General features: G+C 40.0%; 2 protein-coding genes across 13 annotated transcripts in view; one reads left to right on the forward strand and one right to left on the reverse strand.

Moving 5' to 3' along the window:
* The first annotated feature begins 36 nt into the window (after window positions 1–36).
* Window positions 37–15,853, forward strand: COX15 (cytochrome c oxidase assembly homolog COX15). 3 transcript variants are annotated; one of them, XR_014253487.1, is made up of 10 exons: window positions 38–233; window positions 1,451–1,641; window positions 3,678–3,800; window positions 4,091–4,277; window positions 6,429–6,596; window positions 8,644–8,725; window positions 10,653–10,807; window positions 12,341–12,454; window positions 13,384–14,185; window positions 14,278–15,853. XR_014253487.1 is itself a non-coding variant. In XM_082425309.1 (9 exons), exons 1-9 carry the CDS (start codon window positions 144–146, stop codon window positions 14,283–14,285), a joined length of 1,149 nt encoding a protein of 382 aa, XP_082281435.1. In that variant the 5' UTR covers window positions 37–143; the 3' UTR covers window positions 14,286–15,853. The 3 variants fall into 3 exon arrangements, 2 of the variants coding, with proteins under 2 accessions (XP_082281435.1, XP_082281434.1); XM_082425309.1 differs by lacking the exon at window positions 13,384–14,185 and having other exon boundaries at window positions 37–233; window positions 14,247–15,853; XM_082425308.1 differs by having other exon boundaries at window positions 13,384–15,853.
* ENTPD7 (ectonucleoside triphosphate diphosphohydrolase 7) overlaps window positions 1,661–26,110 on the reverse strand; it is a 70,763-nt gene continuing 46,313 nt past the window's right edge. For 2 of the 10 annotated variants that reach the window (XM_082425184.1, XM_082425185.1), the window contains exons 15-16: window positions 6,358–6,431; window positions 1,661–2,337 (exon numbers count right to left, since the gene is read on the reverse strand). In XM_082425184.1, the coding sequence (XP_082281310.1) occupies window positions 2,268–2,337; window positions 6,358–6,431 (144 nt within the window). In that variant the 3' untranslated portion in view covers window positions 1,661–2,267. Of the gene's footprint in view, window positions 2,338–5,698; window positions 6,432–9,992; window positions 10,095–11,663; window positions 11,744–12,529; window positions 12,708–26,110 lie in introns of those variants that run through there. The other 8 variants (XM_082425183.1, XM_082425186.1, XR_014253475.1 and 5 more) reach the window with 7 other exon arrangements.

A 26,110-nucleotide genomic window follows, 5' to 3' on the forward strand; every position in this document is an offset into this window, starting at 1 on the left:
AGGCGCAGTCACTGCTCGCCCCGGCCTTTTGAAAAGGAGGGGCTCGTTCTGCGTGACCCGGTAGTGCTTCTCCAGTCTGTGGCGAAGAAAGGAGACCAGGGAGTGCAGGAGTGTGGAGGTGGCAGTTGTGCACTGTTCATAGTATGCAGCGATTACTCTTTCCGCCCTTGAAGGCAGTGATGGGGAGCCCGTGTCTCCGGCTCTTGATTCCTGGGGCGGCGCCTAGAACACAGGTACCGCACAGCAGCGGACTGAGTCGCGGAAGCTGGCATGGGGTGAAAGGGCCAGGACAGAGATAATAGATTCTCACACGTCACGTTTCCGTAGCTCCGTGGAGTTCACGACGCATTTACTTATGTCTAGGGCCCCTGAGTTCGGATCCGGACTTACCACTTAGTAGCTGTGGGCTATTAGCCAAGTTGGGTAACCTTTCTGTGCCTCAATTTATTCATCTGCAAAATGGTGATAATAGCACCTACTTCATAAGGGTTGTTGTATTAAATAATTTAATATACATAGAGGCTTAACACATAGTAAAAGCTCAGTGATTTTTACCCATATATTTGATTTTTGCTCAAAGCTCCCGGGTAGTCAGGTTAGGGACTATAACCCCATTCTACAGAGAAAAGTAAATTGAGGGTTAACTTGTCTAAAGTTACTTAGTTAATTAGAAGCAGGATAGGGAAAACATGAGTGTTTGGACTCTTAGGGATGGAGTCAGGAGAGGGCGTCTATTCGCTGAACTAATAATTATTGCGTGATTAATATGTGTTAGGAACTGGGAAGCAAAAGATAAAATACCAAAAGTTTCCTGCCTTAGAGGAAGTCACAGTTCATTCATTTGTAACTGATTTGTCAAATCTTCATTAAGGTCTTGTTATGTAAGGGAACTGTGTTTGAAACGAAGTTTGCAAGAGGGAAAGAGCCAGACTGACTAGACATTGCTGTCGCACAGCTCATAGCTTAGTGGGAGATGGAGACAAACCTCTGTGTACTGAATGGTACATTACAGTGTGTGATGGAGAGGTATAGTGTGCTGGGAGAGTGACCTGTTGCAGATGTGGGGGAGTCTGGGAATACTTCCTAGAGGAGGTGACATCTAAGCTGAGATCTGCAGTAGATATTATCAGTCAGGGGACCAGTAGTGCCCCGGTCAGAGAAAAATCATATTTAAAGACCCATAGGAGAAAGAAAATAATCTATATTTAGGTGTAGAGTTAAGTCTGGGGGAAATATGCAGAGACCAGAAGGTTCAGGTGGTGTGGGGATGGATTGGAGGCAGTTGGGGGTGGATGTAGTCCAGATAAGAGATGATGATTTACCAGGGCAGTGGCAGTGGAAATGGGGCCATTCAGGGTACTCCACACCAGACAGAGATTGAGTGTGAGTAGCAGTGGAGTGAAGCCTTTCCCTCTTTCTCCCGTTGTAATTTGTCTGTCTTGATCCTTAGTGTGGTTGCAGCTGTGGGATCAGGCGCCCCTTGAGGCCAGGGCAATACAGCACCATCTCTGAAGTAGCTTTGCAACCTGGAAGGGGTACAGTGTCCCATCCTTCAAAGGCTGCTGAGCGGGTGGTGGGCCGATGGCTCCTGGTCTGCAGCGGAACAGTGGCTGGAGCAGTTATTCTTGGTGGAGTAACTAGGTGAGTAGTTTGTTCATAGTGAGTCAGCTATTTGAGTCATCATTAAAGTGCAGGATGACGGAGGGGGAAGGGACCTTAGAAATCATTTAATCTAGCTCCCTCATTTTACGTATGCAGAAACTGAGGCCTACAGAGGGAACAGGTCTGATGGCTTGCCCAGCCCTAGAACAGTTTAGGGTTTTACTAGTAGAAGCCCTTCATAAAGACTGGTTCACGTCTTACGCGTTAGCTGTGCATTGTTTGTGTATATTTTCCCCTACAATCAGAGTTCAAATTTGTCACAAAAATTTTTGTACAGTTTGTTTGAATTAAGTGCAGATAAGTTCCCTACCTCTCAGCCGGTTCCTATGCATGCCTCTTAGGTCTCTTTAAATCTATAAAGAGATTTTATAGATTTGGATTCTACTCCCTCCACCTCTCCCACCCCCTTTGCAGTTTTTTTGTTGTTGAAGAAACCCAAGTCATTTGTCCTTTTGGAGTTTCTCACAGTCTAGATTTTGCTGATTGCATACTTACGTTGTTTAACATGTTCCATTGTCCCCTGTATTTCCTGTAAACCACTTGTTGCTTGATCAGATTCAGGTTGGGGGGCAGGGGGCAAAATACTTCATAGGTGATTAGAACATTCATAAATATCTGGTGTCTATTAGAGATGTCAACAGCCATTGATGATCATTGCCTAAATCCATTATTTCACTACAGATGCAAAATTGTAATAGGTATTTTATTAGCTCAACTATAAAGAGAAACTTTCTCTCATCAGCAATTTGGTTATCCTAAGGTACAATGTGTTAGGAAAGGCAAGATAAACACTTGATTCCTTTCCTTTTATTTACCAATTTTCAAAATAAGAAATTGGTTCCCAAGCACTCTCCAAAGGTGACCAATAAAGTGAGTTTTTAAGTATTAGGAGCTCCTAGTTTTAAATATATTTGATATGTTTCAATCCATTGTACTGAGATTTGCCCAAATTGTCCCATCTTTAGTCAGTTGGAACCTCTTCAGACTGGCTCCAGAGTCTTTTTGACAGGACCCTAGTAACCTTTGATTCCTTGCTTTCTGGATAAGATGTTCCAAGCTTGTCTTGTACATTTCCTGCCTCAGACCAGAACTCAGCTTTTTTACTTTTGGAGCCCTGACCCCTTTTGGTGAAAATACTTTATAGTGTTAATAAAGTATGTGCTCCTCAAATTCTCTGTACATTCCCTGTGCCCTTATTTCAAAATACCTATGTGTTATATAGGCTGTTATGGGAAACTGCAACAAATTTGAGTTGTATTGTCTTTAAATTCACTCAATAACCTAAACCGATTTATATCTGTAGCAGTCTCTTCTCCCTGTGTAAATGATATTGGTTGGGGCTTCCCTGGTGGTGCAGTGATTAAGAATCTGCCTGCCAATGCAGGGGGCACAGGTTTGAGCCCTGGTCCGGGAAGATCCCACATGCCGCGGAGCAACTAAGCCCGTGCGCCACAACTACTGAGCCTGCACTCTAGAGCCCGCAAGCCACGAGTACTGAGCCCGCATGCCACAACTACTAAGCTCGCGCGCCTAGAGCCCGTGCTCCGCAATGAGAAGCCACCGCAATGAGAAGCCCGTGCACCACAACCAAGAGTAGCCCCCGCTCGCTGCAACTAGAGAAAGTCCATGTGCAGCAACGAAGACCCAACGCAGCCAAAAAATTAATTAATTAATTAAAAAAATAATATTGGTTATGCATTTAGGACACATTTCTTTCGTCTAAGGGTTGGTTTTATCTGTCAGTGAATGCTAGTGAAAGAAGTAAGGAGAGTTTAATGAAATAGAACAAGGAGTAAAGAAATTTGTACCTGATAGCAGCTGCTTCTGACAAAATTCTAAGCAGTAAGAAGAGAGCAAGTTGTCAAAAGAGGAAACGATGAAACGATGTATTTACCTTTATAGGGGTCAAGTTCAGATCCACTTGCTGCTGTAAACCATTTATGAATAATCCAGTGTGGTGCACACACGTATACACACTCAAATTTAATACACTCAAATTTCTTTCCTATCTTAAGGTTGACAGAGTCTGGCCTCTCAATGGTAGATTGGCATTTAATAAAGGGGATGAAGCCACCTACAAGCCAAGAAGAATGGGAAGCAGAATTCCAAAAATATCAGCAGTTTCCAGAATTTAAAATGTAAGTATTATAGAAAATCGGGTAAACTTCCCAGTAGGCCCACACAATCTTTTGCTTATTTAAACATTTCAGAATGTTTAGGTTCCATTATTTTTCGATATTTGGTTCAGTTATGTTTAGCGAGCTCCCTACTCTAAACCTCCAATTCCAAAGTGATTCTGAGGTGGCCGATGAGGAAGAGGGCAGACCAGTCAAGCTTTAAAACCGAGAATGTTCCTGCATTCTATCAGGAAATAAAAATTAGATGAACTTTTTTCTCTTTCTTATTTTTGACGTCCCTTTTCACCCAGCTTGAATCATGATATGACGTTGGCAGAATTCAAGTTCATCTGGTACATGGAGTACTCACACCGAATGTGGGGTCGCCTTGTAGGCCTCGCATACATCCTGCCTGCTGTCTACTTTTGGAGAAAGGGCTGGCTCACCCATGGCCTGAAAGGACGTGTTCTTGCCCTCTGTGGTTTAGTTTGCTTCCAGGTGAGATTTACTCAAGTTTGGGAAACCAGAGATTTTCTCAGGAGCCTCCAAGTTGGCATTGTTTTTAATGAAGTAATCTTTGAAACAGTGTAACAAAGTGGGTAAGAGCATGGATTTTAATGTCACAGGCCTGGTTTCAAGGCCCAGCTCTGTCACTTAGTAGGGCATGTTGTCTGACCTCTGTAGGCTGTGCTTTTCTTACCTGTAAATGGGGATAATAATAGAACCTACCACTTAGGTTCTGTGAATATTCAGTGAGATCATGCATGTAAAGTACTTAGAGTAGTAGCCTGGAATCAGTAAGCACTCAGTAAATATGTTTTTATGTCACAAGAATTAGAGTTTCTTTTCCATCATGGCTCTCTTCCTGGGTTCTTGTATCCTCCCTTTTTCTAACTTGCCTGCTCTATGGGGAAGTGGGATCCCTATGCTAGAATGGCTATAGAAGCAAATAGGGAAATTCCAGAAGAGAGAAATATTCTGTGGGATGAAGAATCTTAGAATACAGATGTAGCTGAGAGCTGAAAGTATAAATGGTGATTAAAATTATATAAGTTGAACTTCTCTCTTTTCTTAAGGAAAAGAGCTTTGAATGACTCCCACAGTTAAGGGGTTAGGGAAGCCTGAGAGCCAAGGAAAGGAGTGTTAGAGAAGACACATGTGAGTATTTGGGTCAAGGTATACAGGCCCTAAGGGAGAGTCTCAGAGCATCAAAGAAATACCAAAATTTGATCAGGAGGAAGCTAATTGGTTGATTTAACTCAAAGTGGTAAGAATACGAACCAATGAAAAGGAATTAAGGAGGGAGATGGAAGAGACAAAATAGAGGTGATAGAAAAAGATAATAAAGAGTTAGACATTAATAAAAATCTAATAGAAACAAGGGAGGATTGGTGAAACAAAGTGAAAGTTTGTTTCAGAATTAAAAAGAAAAATAAAACCCACTTAAGATAGACTTCCAGGGAGGCAAAAATTTGAAGATGGCAAGATAGGATTATGGGAGGAGGAAAGTGAGGGCTGGCAAATCACACTGTATACTCTCTCATCTTCCAGTGTCCTGTGCAGATGAAATCACGATAATTAGAACATCTAGGGTAGTCGTGAAGGGGGAAAGAAATACCCAAAAAGACTTCCTGAGGAGTATATATTTAGAAAAGGTGGGATTCTCCCACCTCTTTAACACGATTCTATTGGCTGGGGAGGGTCGGGGTGAAAGGGTACCTTATCTGATATGACTAGAACTGACAGTTGTTTGGTTACTTGAAAAAGTCAGTTAAAACAGGGAATCATAGAATAATAATACATACCTTAAACTTTTCAACTTAAACACGTACTTTCATTACCATTTTTTTAAAAGAGGGGTAGAAGTTTAGACACTTGCAAACCAATTTGCCTGAAAAACCTTATAGATTTTTTTAAAAAATAAATTTATTTATTTATTTATGGCTGTGTTGAGTCTTCGTTTCTGTGCGAGGGCTTTCTCCAGTTGCGGCGAGCGGGGGCCACTCTTCATCGCGGTGCGCGGGCCTCTCACTGTCGCGGCCTCTCGTTGCGGAGCACAGGCTCCAGACGCGCAGGCTCAGTAGTTGTGGCTCACGGGCCCAGTTGCTCCGCGGCATGTGGGATCCTTCCAGACCAGGGCTTGAACCCATGTCCCCTGCATTAGCAGGTGGATTCTCAACCACTGCGCCACCAGGGAAGCCCAGCCTTATAGATTTTTATGACTTCCCCCCAAACCTTTATAATTGTCTTTTTCCACCTAACATGACAGTAATTGTTTTTAAGCAGTTATCTTTGTGAGGTTTCTCCAAAGCATCTAGTTTTTGTAAAATCAGCTGTCTTTTTACTTTCATATTTCACTGGTTTACATAATGTTAAATTATGCCAAGTATTTGTAAGCTTTTGCCCAAATACACTTTTGTGTACTTCTCTATATTTGGCTTCTACTTCAATAAAATGTTATTCTAAACAGTGGTGAAGTATTTTTGGTGCTGTATGTGGAAATTGGGTAGGTCTCGATTCCTGGGATACTGGGGATATGGGAGGGTATAGAAAGGAGGAGTTAGGTAGGAGTACTCACTTTCTCAGAGAGTAAAGTTGAATAAACAGCTTCAACCTTGTTTTGTTTGCCTCTTCTCTTTTTGGTTGCAGGGCCTGTTGGGATGGTATATGGTGAAAAGTGGCTTAGAAGAGAAACCAGATTCCCATGACATCCCTCGGGTCAGTCAGTACCGCCTCGCCGCCCACCTGGGATCGGCCCTTGTGCTTTATTGTGCCAGCTTGTGGACCTCGCTCTCACTGCTGCTACCTCAGCACAAGGTGAAGTCAGTCTGTATTGTTTACCACATCTGTACAGATGCTGACAGGGTCAGAGAAATGGAAATTCTGGTACTAATGGGAAGTTATTTGTCAAAATGCATGCATTCCCTTAGTAACACCTATCAGTTTTACCAGAAGCTAGATATAACCAAAGTTTAGAGAAACATTGAACTTTGGGACTCTGGATAGCTTTGGGACGGCAAAGTAAAAACTGCAATTATTCTTTTGGGCTGGAGCAGCTTATTCAAAGGAGAATTAGTATAGGTGCCAAATATTTTGTCAGCATTGCCTATTAAGAAAGATGAAAAGATGAATTTTAGAAAAAGAAGGAAAGAGTACCAACAACAAGAGATACCCCAACCACTTTACTTCTGACTCCCAGAGGGATGATGGATGGAGAGGTGAGGAAGACCAGAGCGAGAGCTATTTGTGGACCTTTAGTGGTGTACAAGAGCGACGTTGAGTTGTTTGTTCTTTATGTGGGGACCTTACCATTCAGCAAATCTAACAAAATAGTAAACCGTAGTGATCTTGCTTAAAAGTATTTTCTCTGTATGCTGATTAAAGGAAAACACTAGGTATTTTTTAAATGAGTATTATTTTAGGTATTAAAGTCATGGTTGGCCTGGATAACCTGTTCATGGAGTGAAGTTTAGGATGATAGTAGGACTTTTAAATAGAATCATCCAGTAGGTACTTGGAGCCAGTGGTCTGGATCCTAATAAGGACGGGAGATGTTGACTTGGCAGTCATCCCACAGGGAAGCCAGGTGGGGCTGAAACATTGGTATAGTAGATAATCCACACCTGAGTAGTTCCTGTTCTTACTTTCAAAGCCAGACTTCTAAAGTGAATTGACTACATCTGTAGCTGTACATCCTGACAACCCATTCTTGTTTTCCAATTCTTGTCATCTGACTTCCCCACCCACCCCTATATATACCCAGCCACACATTCGCCTCCACACTTATACACATGCCCACACTCTCCTAAATACTCTCTACCGAATAGTACTCTTAAAGGTTACCAATGACTTTTTAATTATTAATTGTTTTTCTCTTTTTGTTTATTTATATTCTGCACTAATTACAGAAAGGATTTGAGATGCTAGTCAACCACATAGAACTGTGCTGTCCAGCACAGTAGCTACTAGCCACATGTGGCTACTTAAATTCTAATTAAAATTAAATAAAATTAACTTTATATAAACAAACTTGTTATCGACTTAAACTTTAAATAAAATTAACTTTTTAAAAAATTTTCAGTTGCTCTAGCCTCATTTTAGATCCTCATTAGCCACATATTGGACAGCACAGATAATAGAACATTTCCATCATCACCGAAAATTCCAATGGACAGTGCTGATATACTGTCCTACAAAATCTTAGTAATGATGCCTAACTCTTCACGTACTAGATTGTAAATCATTTGAGGGCAGCACTCTGACTTTCCTTTGTATCTTTATGGTTATCTGTGTATAAAGTTCCTACTAAATATTTGTTGATTCACTGATTATTATCACAAGTTGGCTACAGTAAAAATAAAAACAAATTTTGGCTTTACCCAAAACACTAAATGCAAGAATCTCTACTCTAGGCATTTTATGCAGTTTTGATTCTGATTATATTTGCTAAACATGAATTATTACACACAGTATGAAAATCCAGTTCTGTACCTTAAGTCACATCACTTTAACCGTGGTGAAGTATTTTCCCGTGAACAATGCAAATCATTCAGTTACTGAACAGATATATATTGAATACCTATATGCCAACTACTGGGCTAGGATTACTATAATAAGCAAGTCAGATGGCAGTTCCTGCCTTCACAAAACTTACAAGATAGCAGGGAAGACAAATAGTAAATGGATAAATTTAATAAAGTTTAGATAGAATAAAATAGAATATCTGCTGGGAGTACTTAACCTAGTCTAGGGGTCAGAGAAGATCTGACCTCAGATTGTCTCTGGGGTTTGGCCTTGGAGATCTTTACTGCCTTTCATAGTTCCTGCAGTCAGTTTATCTGTGCAATTTTCTTTTCTTATTTAGTTGCCTGAAACGCGTCAACTCCTGAGGTTGAGACGATTTGCTCATGGAACTGCAGGCCTGGTGTTCCTTACGGCTCTCTCAGGTAGGACTCCTCTTATCAAAGATGGCCTAGCTTCATTCCACATTCAGGTGGGATTTCTTGCCTAATGCTTTCCTCCTGTATCTTTATATTTCCTTTTCATACCTGCCTCTGTCATATACCACCATCTTCATCCTCTTTTTTTTTATTCCTTTCTCCCTTCCCCAAATCCTGCTTTCCAGTTAGTTGAACAAAAATATTGAGTATCTACCTGGATCCAGACTGTCTAGGTTCAAATCCTGGCTTTACCACTTGTGAACTACATGACCTTGGACAAGCAATGTAACCTCTCTGGGCCTCATGACCTCATCTATAAAATGGGGAAGATGATAATAGTTTGAGTAATATATGTGAAGTGCTTAGCACCTCACATGTAGCAAAGGCTATGTAAGTGTTAGCTGTTGTTATTATATAAACATTATTGTTATTATTATTATTATTTTTGGCTGCGTTGGATCTCTGTTGCTGTGGGTGGGCTTTCTCTAGTTGGGGCGAGCAGGGGCTACTCTTTGTTGCGATGTGCGGGCTTCTTATTGCAGTGGCTTCTCTTGTTGCAGAGCATAGGCTCTAGGTATGCGGGCTTCAGTAGTTGCAGCACGTGGGCCCTAGAGCACGCGGGCTTCAGTAGTTGCGGTGCGCAGGCTGTAGGGCGCGTGGGCTTCAGTAGTTGTGGCTCATGGGCTTAGTTGCTCAGCAGCGTGTGGGATCTTCCTGGAGCAGGGATCGAACCCATGTCCCCTGCATTGGCAGGCGGATTCTTAACCACTGCGCCACCAGGGAAATCCCGACATTATTGTTATTATTACACTACACCAAGATGGGTCAGACAAAAGCCTGTCCTCAAAGATGGCCTTAGGTGGGGAGTTTACTGGGGCAAAGAGACTAACACAGATCTTTATCATTCTTTAAATCACACCTCTACCTCTCTTACTCTGGAACTGCCCTATACAATTATCAGTAGCCTCATGTGACTATTTAAACTTAAGTTACTTAAAAGTAAATAAAATTTAAAGTTTAGTTTCTCATTCACATTAGCCACATTTCAAGTGCTCAGTAGCCACATGTGGGTGGCTAGCAGCCATTGTATTGGATGGATGACAGATATAGAACATTTCCATCATCTTAGAAAGTTTGATTGGACAGCACAGCTCTAAATAAAACCATCAAACCAGTGATCCACCCAAACCTCCTCCCCTTTTTTTGGTGGAAGAACATGAATTTTGACTTTATAAATGCCATTTATAAAAATAAGGAATGTGATTTAACATACCTGAATCTTTGATCATAAATAATGGATCAGTCATCCATTAAATTCATGGATACCTTCTTTGTGTGTTTACCCAGGATTTAGTTTATAAGATTTTTTTGAGCACTTGAGAAAGACAGATAATAAACAACAAAACATAACATGTCAGATAATGTTTGGTGCTTCGAAGAAAAATAAAGCAAGATAAGGGGATAGAGGTGGGGTGGGGGAGTGCTATCTTATGCAGTATAGGATAACTGGGGAGATCTCTTTGATAAGGTGACATTTGAGTGGAGACTTGAGGAAGTGAAGAGTAAATTAACTAGTTCCAGAATAGATGAGTAGTTCTCAGTTGGGTAGGTAAGCAGGACATCACAATCACTAAGGGAACTTTTCTAAACTAATATGCCTCCTCTAGAGCTTCTAGGCCACCCCTCGAGGGGAGGCATGCCAGAATCTTGCGGTGGGAATAGGTAAGGATGCTGGGTTTTTTTGTTTTTTTTTAAAGTTTCCATGGTGATTGTGATATATATTCCCTGTTTGAGAACCTGTGCTATTGATCTTTCTATTCTCTGACTATTCCTTTTGTCTAACTCTGGGATAATAAACCTATTCTATGTCAGAACTAGTATTTGATCTCTTCTTTCTTTCATTTTAATAAATACTTTTTACCTTGGAATACAGGGGCTTTTGTGGCAGGGCTGGATGCTGGGCTTGTTTACAACTCCTTCCCCAAGATGGGAGAATCTTGGATCCCAGAGGATCTCTTTACCTTCTCCCCTCTCCTGAGGAATGTTTTCGAGAATCCCACCACGGTGCAGTTTGATCACCGGATTCTGGTAAGTCTGGCTGGTGGTTACTGGCTACTAAGCACAGGGAGCCTCTTACGGGCTCTGCGGTGTCTGGAGCACTGATGGCAACACTGAGATGGTAGAGTGGGAATTAGATTTCCTTTTCTTTTTAGAAGAAATTTAGTACCAGTTTTCTGATGTGACGTTTTTGTCTTAATTACCCACACCCCTCTAGCCAAATTCTGACTTTCAGGATACTGCCACCTTCTAAAAGTTCAAACATGCCTTTTATCATCTGGCAAATGATAACTCCCCTCAATCCTGCACATGCATAGGAGAGTCATTTTAGCAAAAATGAGGCTGAGTAGAGAAGAGCACAAAGACAGTGGTTGCTGAACACACAGCTGTCAGGGCTGAGCCAAGACCCCAGGGAGCTAAGAGCATCATAAATACTCATTTTATTTAAGCTAATATTTATTAAGGGCCTGCTATAAGATCAGCTTGGTGGCCTGGGCACGATAAATTGGAGCAGGGAAAGATCAGCAGCAAGGAGACCCGGGAGAAGCAGTAGTGCTATTGTAGTAATGCCGTGAGAGTGATGGGGTTCAGGGCTTAATGGTGGGACTGGGACTTGAGAAGAATGGTGAATCTGAGAGAGGTTGTAGGGAATAGAAGACTGGCTGCAGGAATAAAGGTAAAGAAGGATCAAAGGAGATCCCAGAGTTTCTTCTGTGGCATGTTTAAAACACACCAGCAGAAATGGGACTATTGGAATGAGTGTTGAGCTAGAGACAGAGGATGTCATCAGACTGAGGTACGTTGAGTGTGAGATGGTAGTAGTGCACCCAGAGAGAGGCCCAGGGGCCTCATATCCAGATGGAATGCTGGGGCTTGGGCAAGTTACCTTGTGTGGGCTCAGTCCCCACTGCCACACAGCATTTTGGAATAAGTCAAGTCTGGTTGAAATTGTCATCGTGGACAGCTCTGAAAAGGAAAAGAAATGAAATTGGTATAGAAAATGATAGAAAAACATTCTGCTTGACATCATGGAGGGGGGATGGAAACCCTCTTGCCAGCTGCAGACTCTCTTTCTGAAGAGGTGGAAATGAAAAGGAGACTTCAGATCATTTTCAGCCCTAGCTGGCAGCACCACCACCTCCTCTAGTCACAGCCCAGGGAAACAGTAACCCTCATGTGCCGGTGTTAGCCCTGTTTTAAAAATACAGGATTGGAGTAGAGATAAAATTAGGGATAAGGATGAAAAGAATAATTTAAAAACTGAGGGCCACACCTGGGGGACACCCACATTGGAAGGTGGATAAGACTGCTGAGAGTAAGTGTGTATAAAGTGGTACGTGCAGAAACTTTAGGTGGAGCCATGCCTGGTTGGCATTGAAGTGGCAAACAGAAGAGGAGCATGGAAGAAGCTGAGGAGGAGTAATCAGGTGGTTCTCTGCCTGGGAGGGGAAAGTGCTTAGTGGTTATTCAGTGGATCTGGAGGAGTTACCTCTAAGGTGAGCAGAAACCAGGAGGGTGGGACATTTCTTCCTGGCACTCGATGAGACTCTTTCCTCCCTGCAGGGAATCACTTCAGTTGCTGCCATTACAGCACTCTACTTCCTCTCCCGAAGAATTCCCCTTCCTCGAAGGACCAAGATAGCAGCAGTGACTCTGCTAGCTTTGGCATACACACAGGTATAAACCACTTCTTTTTGTTCTGAAGGTGTCCCCAAAACAAAATTTAAAAAGAAAGGTGACAGGCTAGGAGAAAATATTTTCAATATTTATAGTAGACTAAAAGGTTAACAACCAGAAAATAAAATAAGTAAGGGATATTAATACACAATTCTCACAAGAGGAATGATGAATGGCCAATAAATATGAAAAGCTGTTTAGCCTCACCTATGATCAGAGAGAACAAATTAAAGCAATGTGTGCCATTTTGTACCTGTCAGATTGGAAAAAAATGAAAAAAAAAAAAGGTAAGCAGATATTGGCACGGGTATAGGAAAATGGATACCTTTGTATATTCTTAGCGAGAGCATGAGTTGGTACAGCTCTTTTTAGTGGGCGTTTGGCAATATCTTTTGAAGTGTTAAATGTTTAATCCTTTCATCAAGCATATTAACTTATTAATGCCTGCCCTGTCCAAGGAAATTCATTGTGGAATTACTATGATAGTGAAAAATTGGAAACAGCCTAAATAAACATCTATGGTATATCCATACTGTGGAATACAGTACTGTAGTTTAAAATAATAAGATCTCAAGACATACATTAAGTGAAAAAAAGCAAGTGACAGAACAATATATTTTTTTAAAAGCACCAAGCTGTTTTTCTATAAACATGTATACAATAGTATAGGTGTGTAGAAACTGGTAACAGTGGCTACCTTTTGGGAGGAGAACTGGGCTAGATGAAAGATAATTAAAGGGAATTTTAGGTTTATCTAATTTGTTTGAATTTCCTTTGTTGTAAGTCTACTTGTGAAATTTAACAATATATTTTTTAATGTTCTGATGGGAGAATGTGGAGGATTTGTGTATCTGGTTATCCATGCCAGTCGTTTCAGCTCTGAATATGTGGTTCCTACTTGGCTTACTGCTTTCTTTCCTTTGTAACAGGTGGGCTTGGGCATTAGCACTCTGCTGATGTACGTCCCAACTCCTGTGGCTGCCACTCACCAGTCGGGCTCCCTGGCTGTGCTCAGTGTTGCCCTTTGGCTCATGAATGAACTCCGAAGAGTCCCAAAATAATTCTCAAGGATCAGCTTCCTAGGACTGAAACTGTGCTTTTGAGAGATTATCAGAGAACACAAGAACTTGAGCTTTTCTGAGAGGATTACCTTGGCATACCAAGTGGTTTCCAAATTGGTCAAGTTATATAAATTGTTTGCCTGTTTTCGGGATGGTCACTGAATCAAGAAAGTCATTAAGTATGGTTATGCTAAAGGTTCCTTTTTAAGTCCATTACTTTTTGTGTTGAAAATCGGATTTAATGTAGAGAAAGAATTGTCTGTCATTTGCTTCTTAACAGGCTCTGTCTCAGGTTTCTTAAATGTTGACAAGCTGTTGGTTCTACATGCATAATTTCTGTCTCCTTGACCTCCTGAGTCCTGGATTCTGCCTATGTAGAAATTCTTTATGGTCTCAACTTCACTTCCATCACGTAAAGATTCAAAGGGATAGACTGGCGTACCCTAAAGTAGCCAGATAGCCTTCAGCAAGAAATAGCTGCTGTCTTCTAGTGTTCTGATTTTCAAAACTGGGGAAAGCACTAATCTAGTTCCTCCTGAGATAGGGCTGTTACATTACTAGGTGAGATGAATGGAATACAGTATAAATCAGTTCCTGAAAGGGTTTCTCAACAGCCTCATGGATAAGAAAAATATGGCCTTGATGGTGTAGTACATGGACATCTATTCAGGTATTTAAACATATTGTTGATTAATGAATGTGTGACTTTGGCCTCTATTGATATTTCACAGGGCTCTTATTCAACTTTATTTTTTAAATCAGCAATTTGAATGAAGGCATCAGAAAGATTTGAGAGTGGAGCAACCCAACATTGCTGATGTAATAGAAGACAATTACAACTCAAAACAGTTCCAGAGTGGCGCCATCAAGATGAAATTAAACAGCTCATAAATGTAGCATCTTCATTTAAATTATAAATAGCTTATATAAATTTGGGGTAGAGAAAACTGGCTTATCATTTCATATAAAAAAAGACTTAGGGGAGGGGCTTCAGGTGGCCACAGGCTCGACATGAGCCAGCCATGTGATGACACTGATAAAAATTAGTGGTGTTTCAGATTTTATCAATAGAAGTGTCACAGCCATGGTCAGAAGACCTCAATGCAAATGCTGCATTTCACTCTGGGTACCACATTTTTTAAGGAGGCTATACATCCAGACAAAGGGACCAGGATAGTGAGGAGTCCAGAACGTGTTCCACACAGGGAATACTTGAAGGAACTAGGGGTATTCAGCTGGAGGAGAACGTTCAGAGAGAAAACAAGAACCCTGCCCTTGAGAAGTTGAAGCCCGTTCATGCAGAAGAAGGAATGAGCTTCCTTTGTGCCGCAGAGCTGGGAGCAGTGGGTGAAAGTTGCAGAAAGTTAGTTTTTAGTTTTGTAGAAGGCAAGAGTCAGTTGGACCAAATCAAATGCCCACGAGGGTCAGGCTGGTGCCGACTGGCAAACTGGAGAGCAGGTGCCTGAATAAGGGACTACACTACTGCTGAGTGCTGGCCTCTTGCTGCTCCGCAGGTGCAGAGTTGTCAGATCTGATTTTTCGAAGAAACTAAACATCCAGATTTTTATGTGAATGCTCCCGAGTCTTTCAGAACACTATGCAGGCTAAACTGATCTGGGAGCCATAAATGACCTAAGATTTGCCCCTGTACAATTGCTGGACTAATGATCTCAGTTCCCTTTCAACTCCAATATTCTCTGGGTTTCAGTGTGACCAACAACAATGTATCATTCTCAAATGGTTCTTAGCAAAATAGAATTAGTTTGTCTTTGATTCTTAAAAAATACTGCTCCCTGGAGCTGGTTCCCAACTTCTCTCATGTTAGAATCTTTCAGAATCCTATCCCCAGCCTCAGCCAAGACCAATTAAATCACAATCTCTGAAAGCAGTAATAAGCGAGTTCCCCAGGTGATTGTGATGTGCAAATTTTGTGAGCCACTGCCCAAGCCTTAGTAGCCTAGTTACCTTAGAAAGTTTTGACCAGTTTATTCCCATTCCCTCCAAATTTCCACCCCACCCTATCTCATTTAATCTGCTTTGTTGATCCTGTTAGTGTGCTAATGGGGTATCACCTCTTCTAGATAGAATTCTCTAAAGAAGGGGAGCTGCAGTCACGGGGGCACGTTGCCATACCATCATCTCCTGATCCCCAAATTAAGGTTGTTCTTAGTTAATAACTGAGTCTGCAGAGGGCAGCCTGATCAACTCAAAGAACCACATGCTAATGCTGCTACTGTTCCCTCCAAAAAAGTAGCACTGAATGAATTAAATAAGTTTAAGTTGCAGATGTTTTACTTCATTGTTTCTTTTATTAAAGATGAGTAAGTTTGGAAAAACAGATCTGGTTGCATTGAGTGATATAACTATTATGCCCATCCATGAGCTCCTGGTGAATGGATATTATCTGAATTATTTTTGTTTGCATTATTCCCAGCACCAGACACATACCAAATGTTGCATGAATGAATGGAAAATGGATGATTACAAATTGATGTCCCAGACACTGCTTTCAAAATAAGTCATCATACCTAGAAGATGAAATTAATTTCCCTTAATATTTTCAAAAGTCTCTCTCAACAATTCTGTCAGTTGTTTTTAAAACATCAAAGGAGATTAATACACCTGGCTTTCTTAATCAACCCAGAATATCTTTGTCTTTAACTTAGACTGACAAATGCCATCCATTTTGGCAGGGGTAATAATTAGCCACTGCCTAAAGTGATGCTGGCTGCAAAGACCAACACTGATGATCATAATAGTAGGATAACCAGTTTATCTTCAGCAATCCTTCCAGTCCTGGCATGAATGGTGGGTTGTCTACTGGCATATATAACATATATACCCATGTCCCTGCATAAGAATGCATCCCCTCTCTAATATGCATTGCACATTTTGTTCAACACTGATTTAACAGTATTTATCAGAATTTCAAGAACTGTTCAGCAAAACTATTATTTAATGTGAATAATAGTTTTTAGAAACAACTACTAGATGTCTAAACTATGTTTTTTTAGAAAAACATAAAAGCTTAGCAACCCCCAAAAGTGATGCCATGCAGGCAGCCTTTGGTTTTTTAAAGCAAAAGGAGTTTTTAGTTGTGAACCACAAGATGTCTTTCAACATTGCAGGATCCAATGCTCAAGGCAGAAATCATGGAGGAGACAAGGCATATACTTCAGGACTGCAACTAAAGGGGAATTGTAGGATAAGAATTTCAAACACAACATAATGACAAATTCCAGAAATCAAAGTGTTTGGGATCCTTGCTCGCAGAGAAAGATTTTTATGAAGCTAATTAGGGCCAGAGCCTTCATCATCAGCAGTCTTTACAGGCTAAACTCTGGCAGGTGTTCTGTAGGAGGGGCTGCTTAGGAAAGTAGCAGGGCTACTTTACACTGGAGAAGTGGAGAGTGGAGAGGAGTGGTAGGCTGCCACAGGGCATATGAGTGGCTGCACTACTTAAAAAGGAGAGGCTCAGCTTGCCTGAAGTGATGCATACGTGGCTATAATCATCCTGTGATTCTGAAATTTTTTTCAATTTTGGTCTTTATAAAAATGGCAAGCTGGGCTTCCTGGTCACGCAGTGGTTGAGAATCTGCCTGCCGATGCAGGGGACACGGGTTCGAGCCCTGGTCTGGGAAGATCCCACATGCCGCGGAGCAACTGGGCCCGTGAGCCACACCTACTGAGCCTGCGCGTCTGGAGTCTGTGCTCCGCAACAAGAGAGGCCGCGATAGTGAGAGGCCCGCACACCGCGATGAAGAGTGGCCCCCGCTTGCCGCAACTAGAGAAAGCCCTCTCACAGAAACGAAGACCCAACTCAGCCATAAATTAATTAATTAATTAATTAAAAAAAAAAAACATATACATCACATTTAAAAAAAAAATGGCAAGCAACGATTGAATACATTTTAAAAGTAGAAAGCCCTTTAAAAGTATGGGTAATGATTCAGTTTTACAAATAAAATGGTATTATTGCTCAGACTTCCAGAGAAACAAATTGGTCAATGGATGTATTCCTTCTCTGTCCCTCTAATAATGGTACTGAGAAATAATGAAATATTAGGGGGAAAAGGAAACGTGTAATAATACAAAGAAAGTGTATTCGGATATTAAAAAAAGAGTCCTCATTTTTTAACAAATATATTTTGTAATACCAACAAATCCTCACAAGTTTGTCAGAGCACATGGCCCTAGTGGCAGGACTATGAAATTAGCATAACCTGAGACTAGTTTGGGAGAATTAGAAACATTTGCTGCTACTTCTACCTTAATTCTTCATTCCAACTGAAGTTTCATCACATACCACAGCAAAAAGGGAAATTAGATGCTAGTTCTGAATTCGTTTGAAAAGTTTAAAAACAGCAAGAAGAAACAGCACTCTGTTTCTGTAAGGGAGTCTAGGAACTGCCCAATAATTACAACCAAGTTCCTTAATGAGGTAGCTCTAATAAACATTTATATCTTAAATAATTTAGATTGTAACCATAACATGAATTGCTTGGATGCTGTGGTTAAGAAAATTATACAAAATTAAGCAAATTGTTTCAAAAAGAGATGTCTAAAATTTTAAATTATTGAAACAAATAAAGAAGCTAGAATGGATGTACTGAAAACCTGATACTATTTCTAACAAAGCATTTCTTTCATATTTTATTCCTAAATGTGAGCAATCACCAAGGAATATCAGAAGCAGTTATAAAGACTGCGCCTGGTTAGTTGCAGTCAGCTGTATTATATATATTGTGTTGAAACACACAGTCTTGCAAGAAGATTCCATCAATAATCATTTCATTGTATTACTACTGTTCTGGGTGTCAATTTCATCATCTGTAAAATCATGGGGGTTAACCAGAAATCTCTAAAGTCTCAGCTTTAAAAATCTCATTTTCTGGAGATTGGTTTAAGATGGTGGAGTAGAAAGACGTGATCTCACTCCCTCTTGTGAAAGCACCGGAATCACAGCTAACTGCTGAACAATCATCAACAGGAAGACACTGGAACTCACCAAAAAAGATACCCCATACACAAAGACAAAGGAGAAGCTACAGTGAGACGGTAGGAGGGGCACAATCACAATAAAATCAAATTCCATAACTGCTGGCTGGGTGATTCACAAACTGGAGAACACTTATACCACAGAAGTCCACCCACTGGAGTGAAGGTTCTGAGCCCCACATCAGGCTTCCCAACCTGTGGGTGTGGCAACAGGAGGAGGAATTCCTAGAGAATCAGACTTTGAAGGCTAGCGGGATTTGATTACAGGACCTCGACAGGACTGGGGGAAACAGAGACTCCACTCTTGGAGGGCACACACAAAGTAGTGTGTGCATCGGGACCCAGGGGAAGGAGCAGTGACCCCACAGGAGACAAAACCAGACCTACCTGCTAGTGTTGGAGGCTCTCCTGCAGAGGCGGGGGGTGGCTGTGTCTCACCATGAGGACAAGGACACTGGCAGCAGAAGTTCTGAGAAGTACTCCTCAGCGTGAGTCCTCCCAGAGTCCACCATTAACCCCACCAAAGAACCCGGGTAGGCTCCAGTGTTGGGTCACCTTAGGCCAAACAACCAACAAGGTGGGAACCCAGCCCCACCCATCAGCAGACAAGCGGATTAAAGTTTTACTGAGCTCTGCCCACCAGAGCAACAGCCAGTTCTACCCACCACCAGTCCCTCCCATCAGGAAACTTGTACAAGCCTCTTAGATAGCCTCATCCACCAGAGGGCAGACAGCAGAAGCAAGAACTACAGTCCTGCAGCCTGTGGAACAAAAACCACATTCACAGAAAGATAGACAAGATGAAAAGGCAGAGGGCTATGTACCAGATGAAGGAACAAGATAAAACCCCAGAAAAACAACTAAATGAAGTGCAGATAGGCAACCTTCCAGAAAAAGAATTCAGAATAATGATAGTGAAGATGATCCAGGACCTCGGAAAAAGAATGGAGGCAAAGATTGAGAAGATGAAAGAAATGTTTAACAAAGACTTAGAAGAATTAAAGAACACACAAACAGAGAAGAACAATACAATAACTGAAATGAAAAATACACTAGACGGAATCAATAGCAGAATCACTGAGGCAGAAGAACAGGTAAGTGACCTGGAAGACAGAATGGTGGAATTCGCTGCTGGGGAACAGAATATAGAAAAAAGAATGAAAAGAAATGAAGACAGCCTAAGAGACCTCTGGGACAACATTAAATGCAACAACATTCGCATTGTAGGGGTCCCAGAAGGAGAAGAGAGACACAAAGGACCCAAGAAAATATTTGCAGAGATTATAGTCGAAAACTTCCCTAACATGGGAAAGGAAATAGCCACCCAAGTCCAGGAAGCACAGAGAGTCCCATACAGGATAAAACCAAGGAGAAACACACCAAGACACGTAGTAATCAAATTGGCAAAAATTAAAGACGAAGAAAAATTATTGAAAGCAGCAAGGGAAAAACAACAAATAACATACAGGGGAACTCCCATAAGGTAAACAGCTGATTTCTCAGTAGAAACTCTACAAGCCAGAAGGGAGTGGCATGACATATTTAAAGTGATGAAAGGGAAGAACCTAAACCAAGATTACTCTACCCGGCAAGGATCTCATTCAGATTCGATGGAGAAATCAAAAGCTTTACAGACAAGCAAAAGCTAAGAGAATTCAGCACCACCAAACCAGCTCTACAACAAATGCTAAAGGAACTTCTCTAAGTGGGAAACACAAGAGAAGAAAAGGACCTAGAAAAACAAACCCAAAACAATTAAGAAAATGGTAATAGGAACATACATATCGATAATTACCTTAAACGTGAATGGATTAAATGCTCCAACCAAAAGACACAGGCTTGCTGAATGGATACAAAAACAAGACCCATACATATGCTGTCTACAAGAGACCCACTTCAGACCTAGGGACACATACAGACTGAAAGTGAGGGCATGGAAAAAGATATTCCATGCAAATGGAAATCAAAAGAAAGCTGGAGTAGCAATACTCATATCAGATAAAGTAGACTTTAAAATAAAGAATGTTACAAGAGACAAGGAAGGACACTACATAATGATCAAGGGATCAATCCAAGAAGAAGATATAACAATTATAGATATATATGCACCCAACATAGGAGCACCTCAATACATAAGGCAACTGCTAACAGCTATAAAAGAGGAAATCGACAGTAACAAAATAATAGTGGGGGACTTTAACACCTCACACCAATGGACAGATCATTCAGACAGAAAATTAATAAGGAAACACAAGCTTTAAATGATACAATAGACCAGATAGACTGAATTGATATTTATAGGACATTCCATCCAAAAACAGCAGATTACACTTTCTTCTAAAGTGCTCACAGAACATTCTCCAGGATAGATCACATCTTGGGTCACAAATCAAGCCTCAGTAAATTTAAGAAAATTGAAATCATATCAAGCATCTTTTCTGAGCACAACACTATGAGATTAGAAATCAATTACAGGGAAGAAAACGTAAAAACCATAAACACATGGAGGCTAAGCAATACGTTACTAAATAACCAAAAGATCACTGAAGAAATCAAAGAGGAAGTCAAAAAATACCTAGAAACAAATGACAATGAAAACACAATGATGCAAAACCTATGGGATGCAGCAAAAGCAGTTCTAAGAGGGAAGTTTATAGCAATACGATCCTACCTCAAGAAACAACAAACATCTCAAATAAACAATCTAACCTTATACCTAAAAGAACTAGAGAAAGAAGAACAAAACCCCAAGTTAGTAGAAGGAAAGAAATCATCAAGATAAGAGCAGAAATAAATGAAATAGAAACAAAGGAAACAATAGCAAAGATCAATAAAACTAAAAGCTGATTCTCTAAGAAGAAAAACAAAATTGATAAACCCTTAGCCAGACTCATCAAGAAAAAGAGGGAGAGAACTCAAATCAGTAAAATTAGAAATGAAAAAGGAGATGTTACAACGGACACTGCAGAAATACAAAGCATCCTAAGAGACTACTACAAGCAACTCTATGCCAATAAAATGGACAACCTGGAAGAAAGGGACAAATTCTTAGCTATAAGCTTCCAAGATTGAACCAGGAAGAAATAGAAAATATGAACAGACCAATCACAAGTAATGAAATTGAAACTGTGATTAAAAATCTTCCAACAAACACAAGTCCAGGACCAGATGGTTTCGCAGGTGAATTCTATCAAACATTTAGAGAAGAGCTAACACCCATCCTTCTCAAACTCTTCCAAAAAATTGTGAAGGAAGGAACACTCCCAAACTCATTCTATGAGGCCACCACCACCCTGATACCAAAACCAGACAAAGATACTACAAAAAAAGAAAATTACAGACCAATATCACTGATGAATATAAATGCAAAAATCCTCAACAAAAGACTAGCAAACAGAATCCAACAACACATTAAAAGGATCATACACCATGATCAAGTGGGATTTATCCCAGGGATGCAAGGATTCTTCGATATATGAAATCAATCAATGTGATACACCATATTAACAATTTGAAGAATAAAAACCATATGATCATCTCAATAGATGCAGAAAAAGTTTTGACAAAATTCAACACCCATTTATGATAAAAACTCTCCAGAAAGTAGGCATAGAGGGAAACTACCTCAACATAATAAAGGCCATATACGACAAATCCACGGCAAACATCATTCTCAATGGTAAAAAACTGAAAGCATTTCCTCTAAGATCAGGAGCAAGACAGGGATGTCCACTCTCACCACTAGTATTCAACATAGTTTTGGAAGTCCTAGCCACGGCAATCAGAGAAGAAAAAGAAATAAAAGGAATACAAATTGGAAAAGAAGAAGTAAAACTGTCACTGTTTGCAGATGACATGATACTATACATAGAGAATCCTAAAGATGCCACCAGGAAACTACTAGAGCTAATCAGTGAATCTGGTAAAGTTGCAGGATACAAAATTAATGCACAGAAATCTTTTGCATTCCTATACACTAGTGATGAAAAATCTGAAAGAGAAATTATGGAAACACTCCCATTTACCACTGCAACAAAAAGAATAAACTACCTAGGAATAAACCTACCTAGGGAGACAAAAGACTTGCATGCAGAAAACTATAAGACACTGATGAAAGAAATTAAAGATGATAAAAACAGATGGAGAGATATACCATGTTCTTGGATTGGAAGAATCAATATTGGGAAAATGACTATATTACCCAAAGCAATCTACAGATTCAATGCAATCCCTATTAAATTACCAATGGCCTTTTTTACAGAACTAGAACAAAAAATCTTAAAATTTGTATGGAGACACAAAAGACCCCAAATAGCCAAAGCAGTCTTGAGGGAAAAAAAACGGAGCTGGAGGAATCAGGCTCCCGGACTTCAGACTATACTACAAAGCTACAGTAATCAAGACAATATGGTACTGGCACAAAAACAGAAATATAGATCAATGGAACAGGATAGAAACCCCAGAGGTAAACCCACGCACCTATGGTCAACTAATCTATGACAAAGGAGGCAAGGATATACAATGGAGAAAAGACAGTCTCTTCAATAAGTGGTGCTGGGAAAACTGGACAGCTACATGTAAAAGAATGAAATTAGAACACTCCCCAACACCATACACAAAAATAAACTCAAAATGGATTAGAGACCTAAATGTAAGACCAGACAGTATAAAACTCTTAGAGGAAAGCATAGGAAGAACACTCTTTGACATAAATCACATCAAGATCTTTTGTGACCCACCTCCTAGAGTAATGGAAATAAAAACAAAAATAAACAAATGGGACCAAATGAAACTTAAAAGTTTTTGCACAGCAAAGGAAACTACAAACAAGGTGAAAAGACAACCCTCAGAATGGGAGAAAATATTTTTTTTGAGAAAATACTTATTTTTGAGAAAATATTTTTGCAAATGAATCAACAGACAAAGGATTAATCTCTAAAATATATAAACAGCTCATGCAGCTCAATAGTAAAAAAACAAACAACCCAACCCCAAAATGGGCAGAAGACCTAAATAGACATTTCTCCAAAGAAGACATACAGATGTCCAAGAAGCACATGAAAAGCTTCTCAACATCACTAATTATTAAAGAAATGCAAATCAAAACTACAATGAGGTATCACCTCACACCAGTTAGAATGGGCATCATTAGAAAATCTACAAACAACAAGTGCTGGAGAGGGTGTGGGGAAAAGGGAACCCTCTTGCACTGTTCGTGGGAATGTAAATTGATACAGCCACTATGGAGAACAGTATGGAAGTTCCTTAAAAAACTAAAAATAGAATTACCATATGACCCAGCAATCCCACTACTGGGCATATACCCAGAGAAATCCATAATTCAAAAAGACACATGCACCCCAATGTTCATCACAGCACTATTTACAATAGCCAGGATATGGAAGCAACCTAAATGCCCATCGACAGATGAATGGATAAAGAAGATGTGGTACATATATACAATGGAATATTACTCAGCCATAAAAAGGAACAAAATTTGGTCATTTGTAGAGACGTGGATGGATCTAGAGACTGTCATACAGAGTGAAGTTAAGTCAGAAAGAGAATAACAAATATCGTATATTAACGCATGTATGTGGAAACTAGAAAAATGGCACAGATGAACTGGTTTGCAGGGCAGAAATTGGGACACAGATGCAGAGAACAAACGTATGGACGCCAAGGGGGGAAAGTTGGGGGTGGGTGGTGGTGGTGGGATGAATTGGGAGATTGGGATTGACATGTATACACTAATACGTATAAAATGGACAACTAATAAGAACATGCTATATAAAAAAATAAATAAAATAAAATTCAAAAAAAAAGTAATCTCTAACCAATAGTCCTAGCACTTTCATAGAATTTTTTATCATATAAAGCACATTACAAAAATCAGCAAATAAGTCAAACAAGTAAAAATGTAACTCTAGGAAGCTAAAGATGTTTATTTTGTAAAACTTCACCAGTTGGGATTAACTGGGAAAGAGAGACCAATCTTGGTTGAAAGTATGAATCATGGAATATTTTAATGTGATTTGAACTGGGATTTCAAAGTGTTCACAGGTAGAGTTTCTTAAGCACTGATTTCAATAAATAAGAATTGTCAGTAGCATAAAAAAAAAAAATCTCATTTTCTGAAATTGATGTATGATGATTGCTTTTGGAAAGTCCATTCCCACCAACCTTAACGTCAGGGACTATGGATAAAGTAGGAAATGACCACTGGTTCTTCTGGGCAGCCTGATCTTCTAAACCAAAGGCCACAATCCTCTTCCTGAAACTACTATATCACTTCTCTACCTTCTCTGCCTTTAGTTCCTTAGGCCAGTTTTTCTCCCTTTGGAACTGGCCTCAGATCATCTTGTCCAGCCATCTTGTTTTATAGATGAGAAATGAACCAGAGAGGGCAGGTGACTTGCCTGGGGTACCAGAGCTATTTAATGACAAAGCCAGGGCTAAAATCCAAATCTGCTGTTTGGAAGCCTGCTGTTCTTTGCCCTAAATCACACCACCCACTTGTCTTTCACCCCTGACAAAAAGCAGAACACAAAACTATGAGAATAGGGGTGAGGGGGCATCTAGATAATACCAGTGAGAAGTTATTGTATCTCAAAAATATAAATATGGAGGTGATAATAAATGTTAATGCCTAAAATGACTAGCTTAGCAAGTGTATGGCAGACTCACCCACGTTTTAATAATCACTGCCTAAGGCCTCTGAAGTTAAAGAAAGCTCTTAGGCTGAGGAGAGCAGAGGCAGAATACTTTGGATAACATTAGAAGAATAAATACAAGGTTGGGGGAAGTGCCTAAAGTTTCCTAGACCAAGGAAAATCAATTCAAGGAGCTAAGGTACAGAGAGAAAGATGGTATAATTTGGCTTAGAATTAACTGCAACTTAAGTGAATGTAATGCCAAATAATTGGGTATTATACATATTTTTATTATGTTCTCATGATAAGAATTCAGAGAAAAGTGATGGGCTGTGCCAACATAAAGAATAATAAAGCCTCACTCCTATAAGCCACTGGCTCGACTTTGACATTTGTGACCTATCTCAGTAATTAAAGCACTGAAACAGTTCAGGTTCATTGCTGCTGTTATAAGGAAGACTGCTTGGTAAGATTCAAAGGAACCAGTGGAATGTGAATTTTATGAAATCATAATTATTTTCACTTGAGAACCGCTCAAAATGCAGAAATGCAAATAGAAATCTTTAAAAACTGAGGGCAAAAACAGGGTTAAAGGGAAGATAGACTCTGATTCTATAAGTAAGAATATTTCATTTTGAGAAAGTAATATATATAATTGGCCCTCAGCAAGGGATAAATGGCTTCTGTTTCTAGCTAATGAGATTTGATTTAAAATTTTTAATTGGGAGCAATGGAAGAAGCTCAGGAACCAGAACCAAGAGCAAATACTCAGTTTTTCTGAGGGGTATGACAAAAATTCGTCCTTCTTATTTTTATACCATGGAACTCTAAGATGCCTTACTCACTGCAGTAGACAAGCCTAGATCCTATAATATTAAAATAATAAAAGGATATAACACTAAAAAAATTCAAAGACTAATTAAAATAAATTAAGAAATACATTT

This window comes from Balaenoptera physalus (genome assembly GCF_965194825.1).
Source record: "Balaenoptera physalus genome assembly, chromosome: 14".
NCBI classification, from domain to species: domain Eukaryota; kingdom Metazoa; phylum Chordata; class Mammalia; order Artiodactyla; family Balaenopteridae; genus Balaenoptera; species Balaenoptera physalus.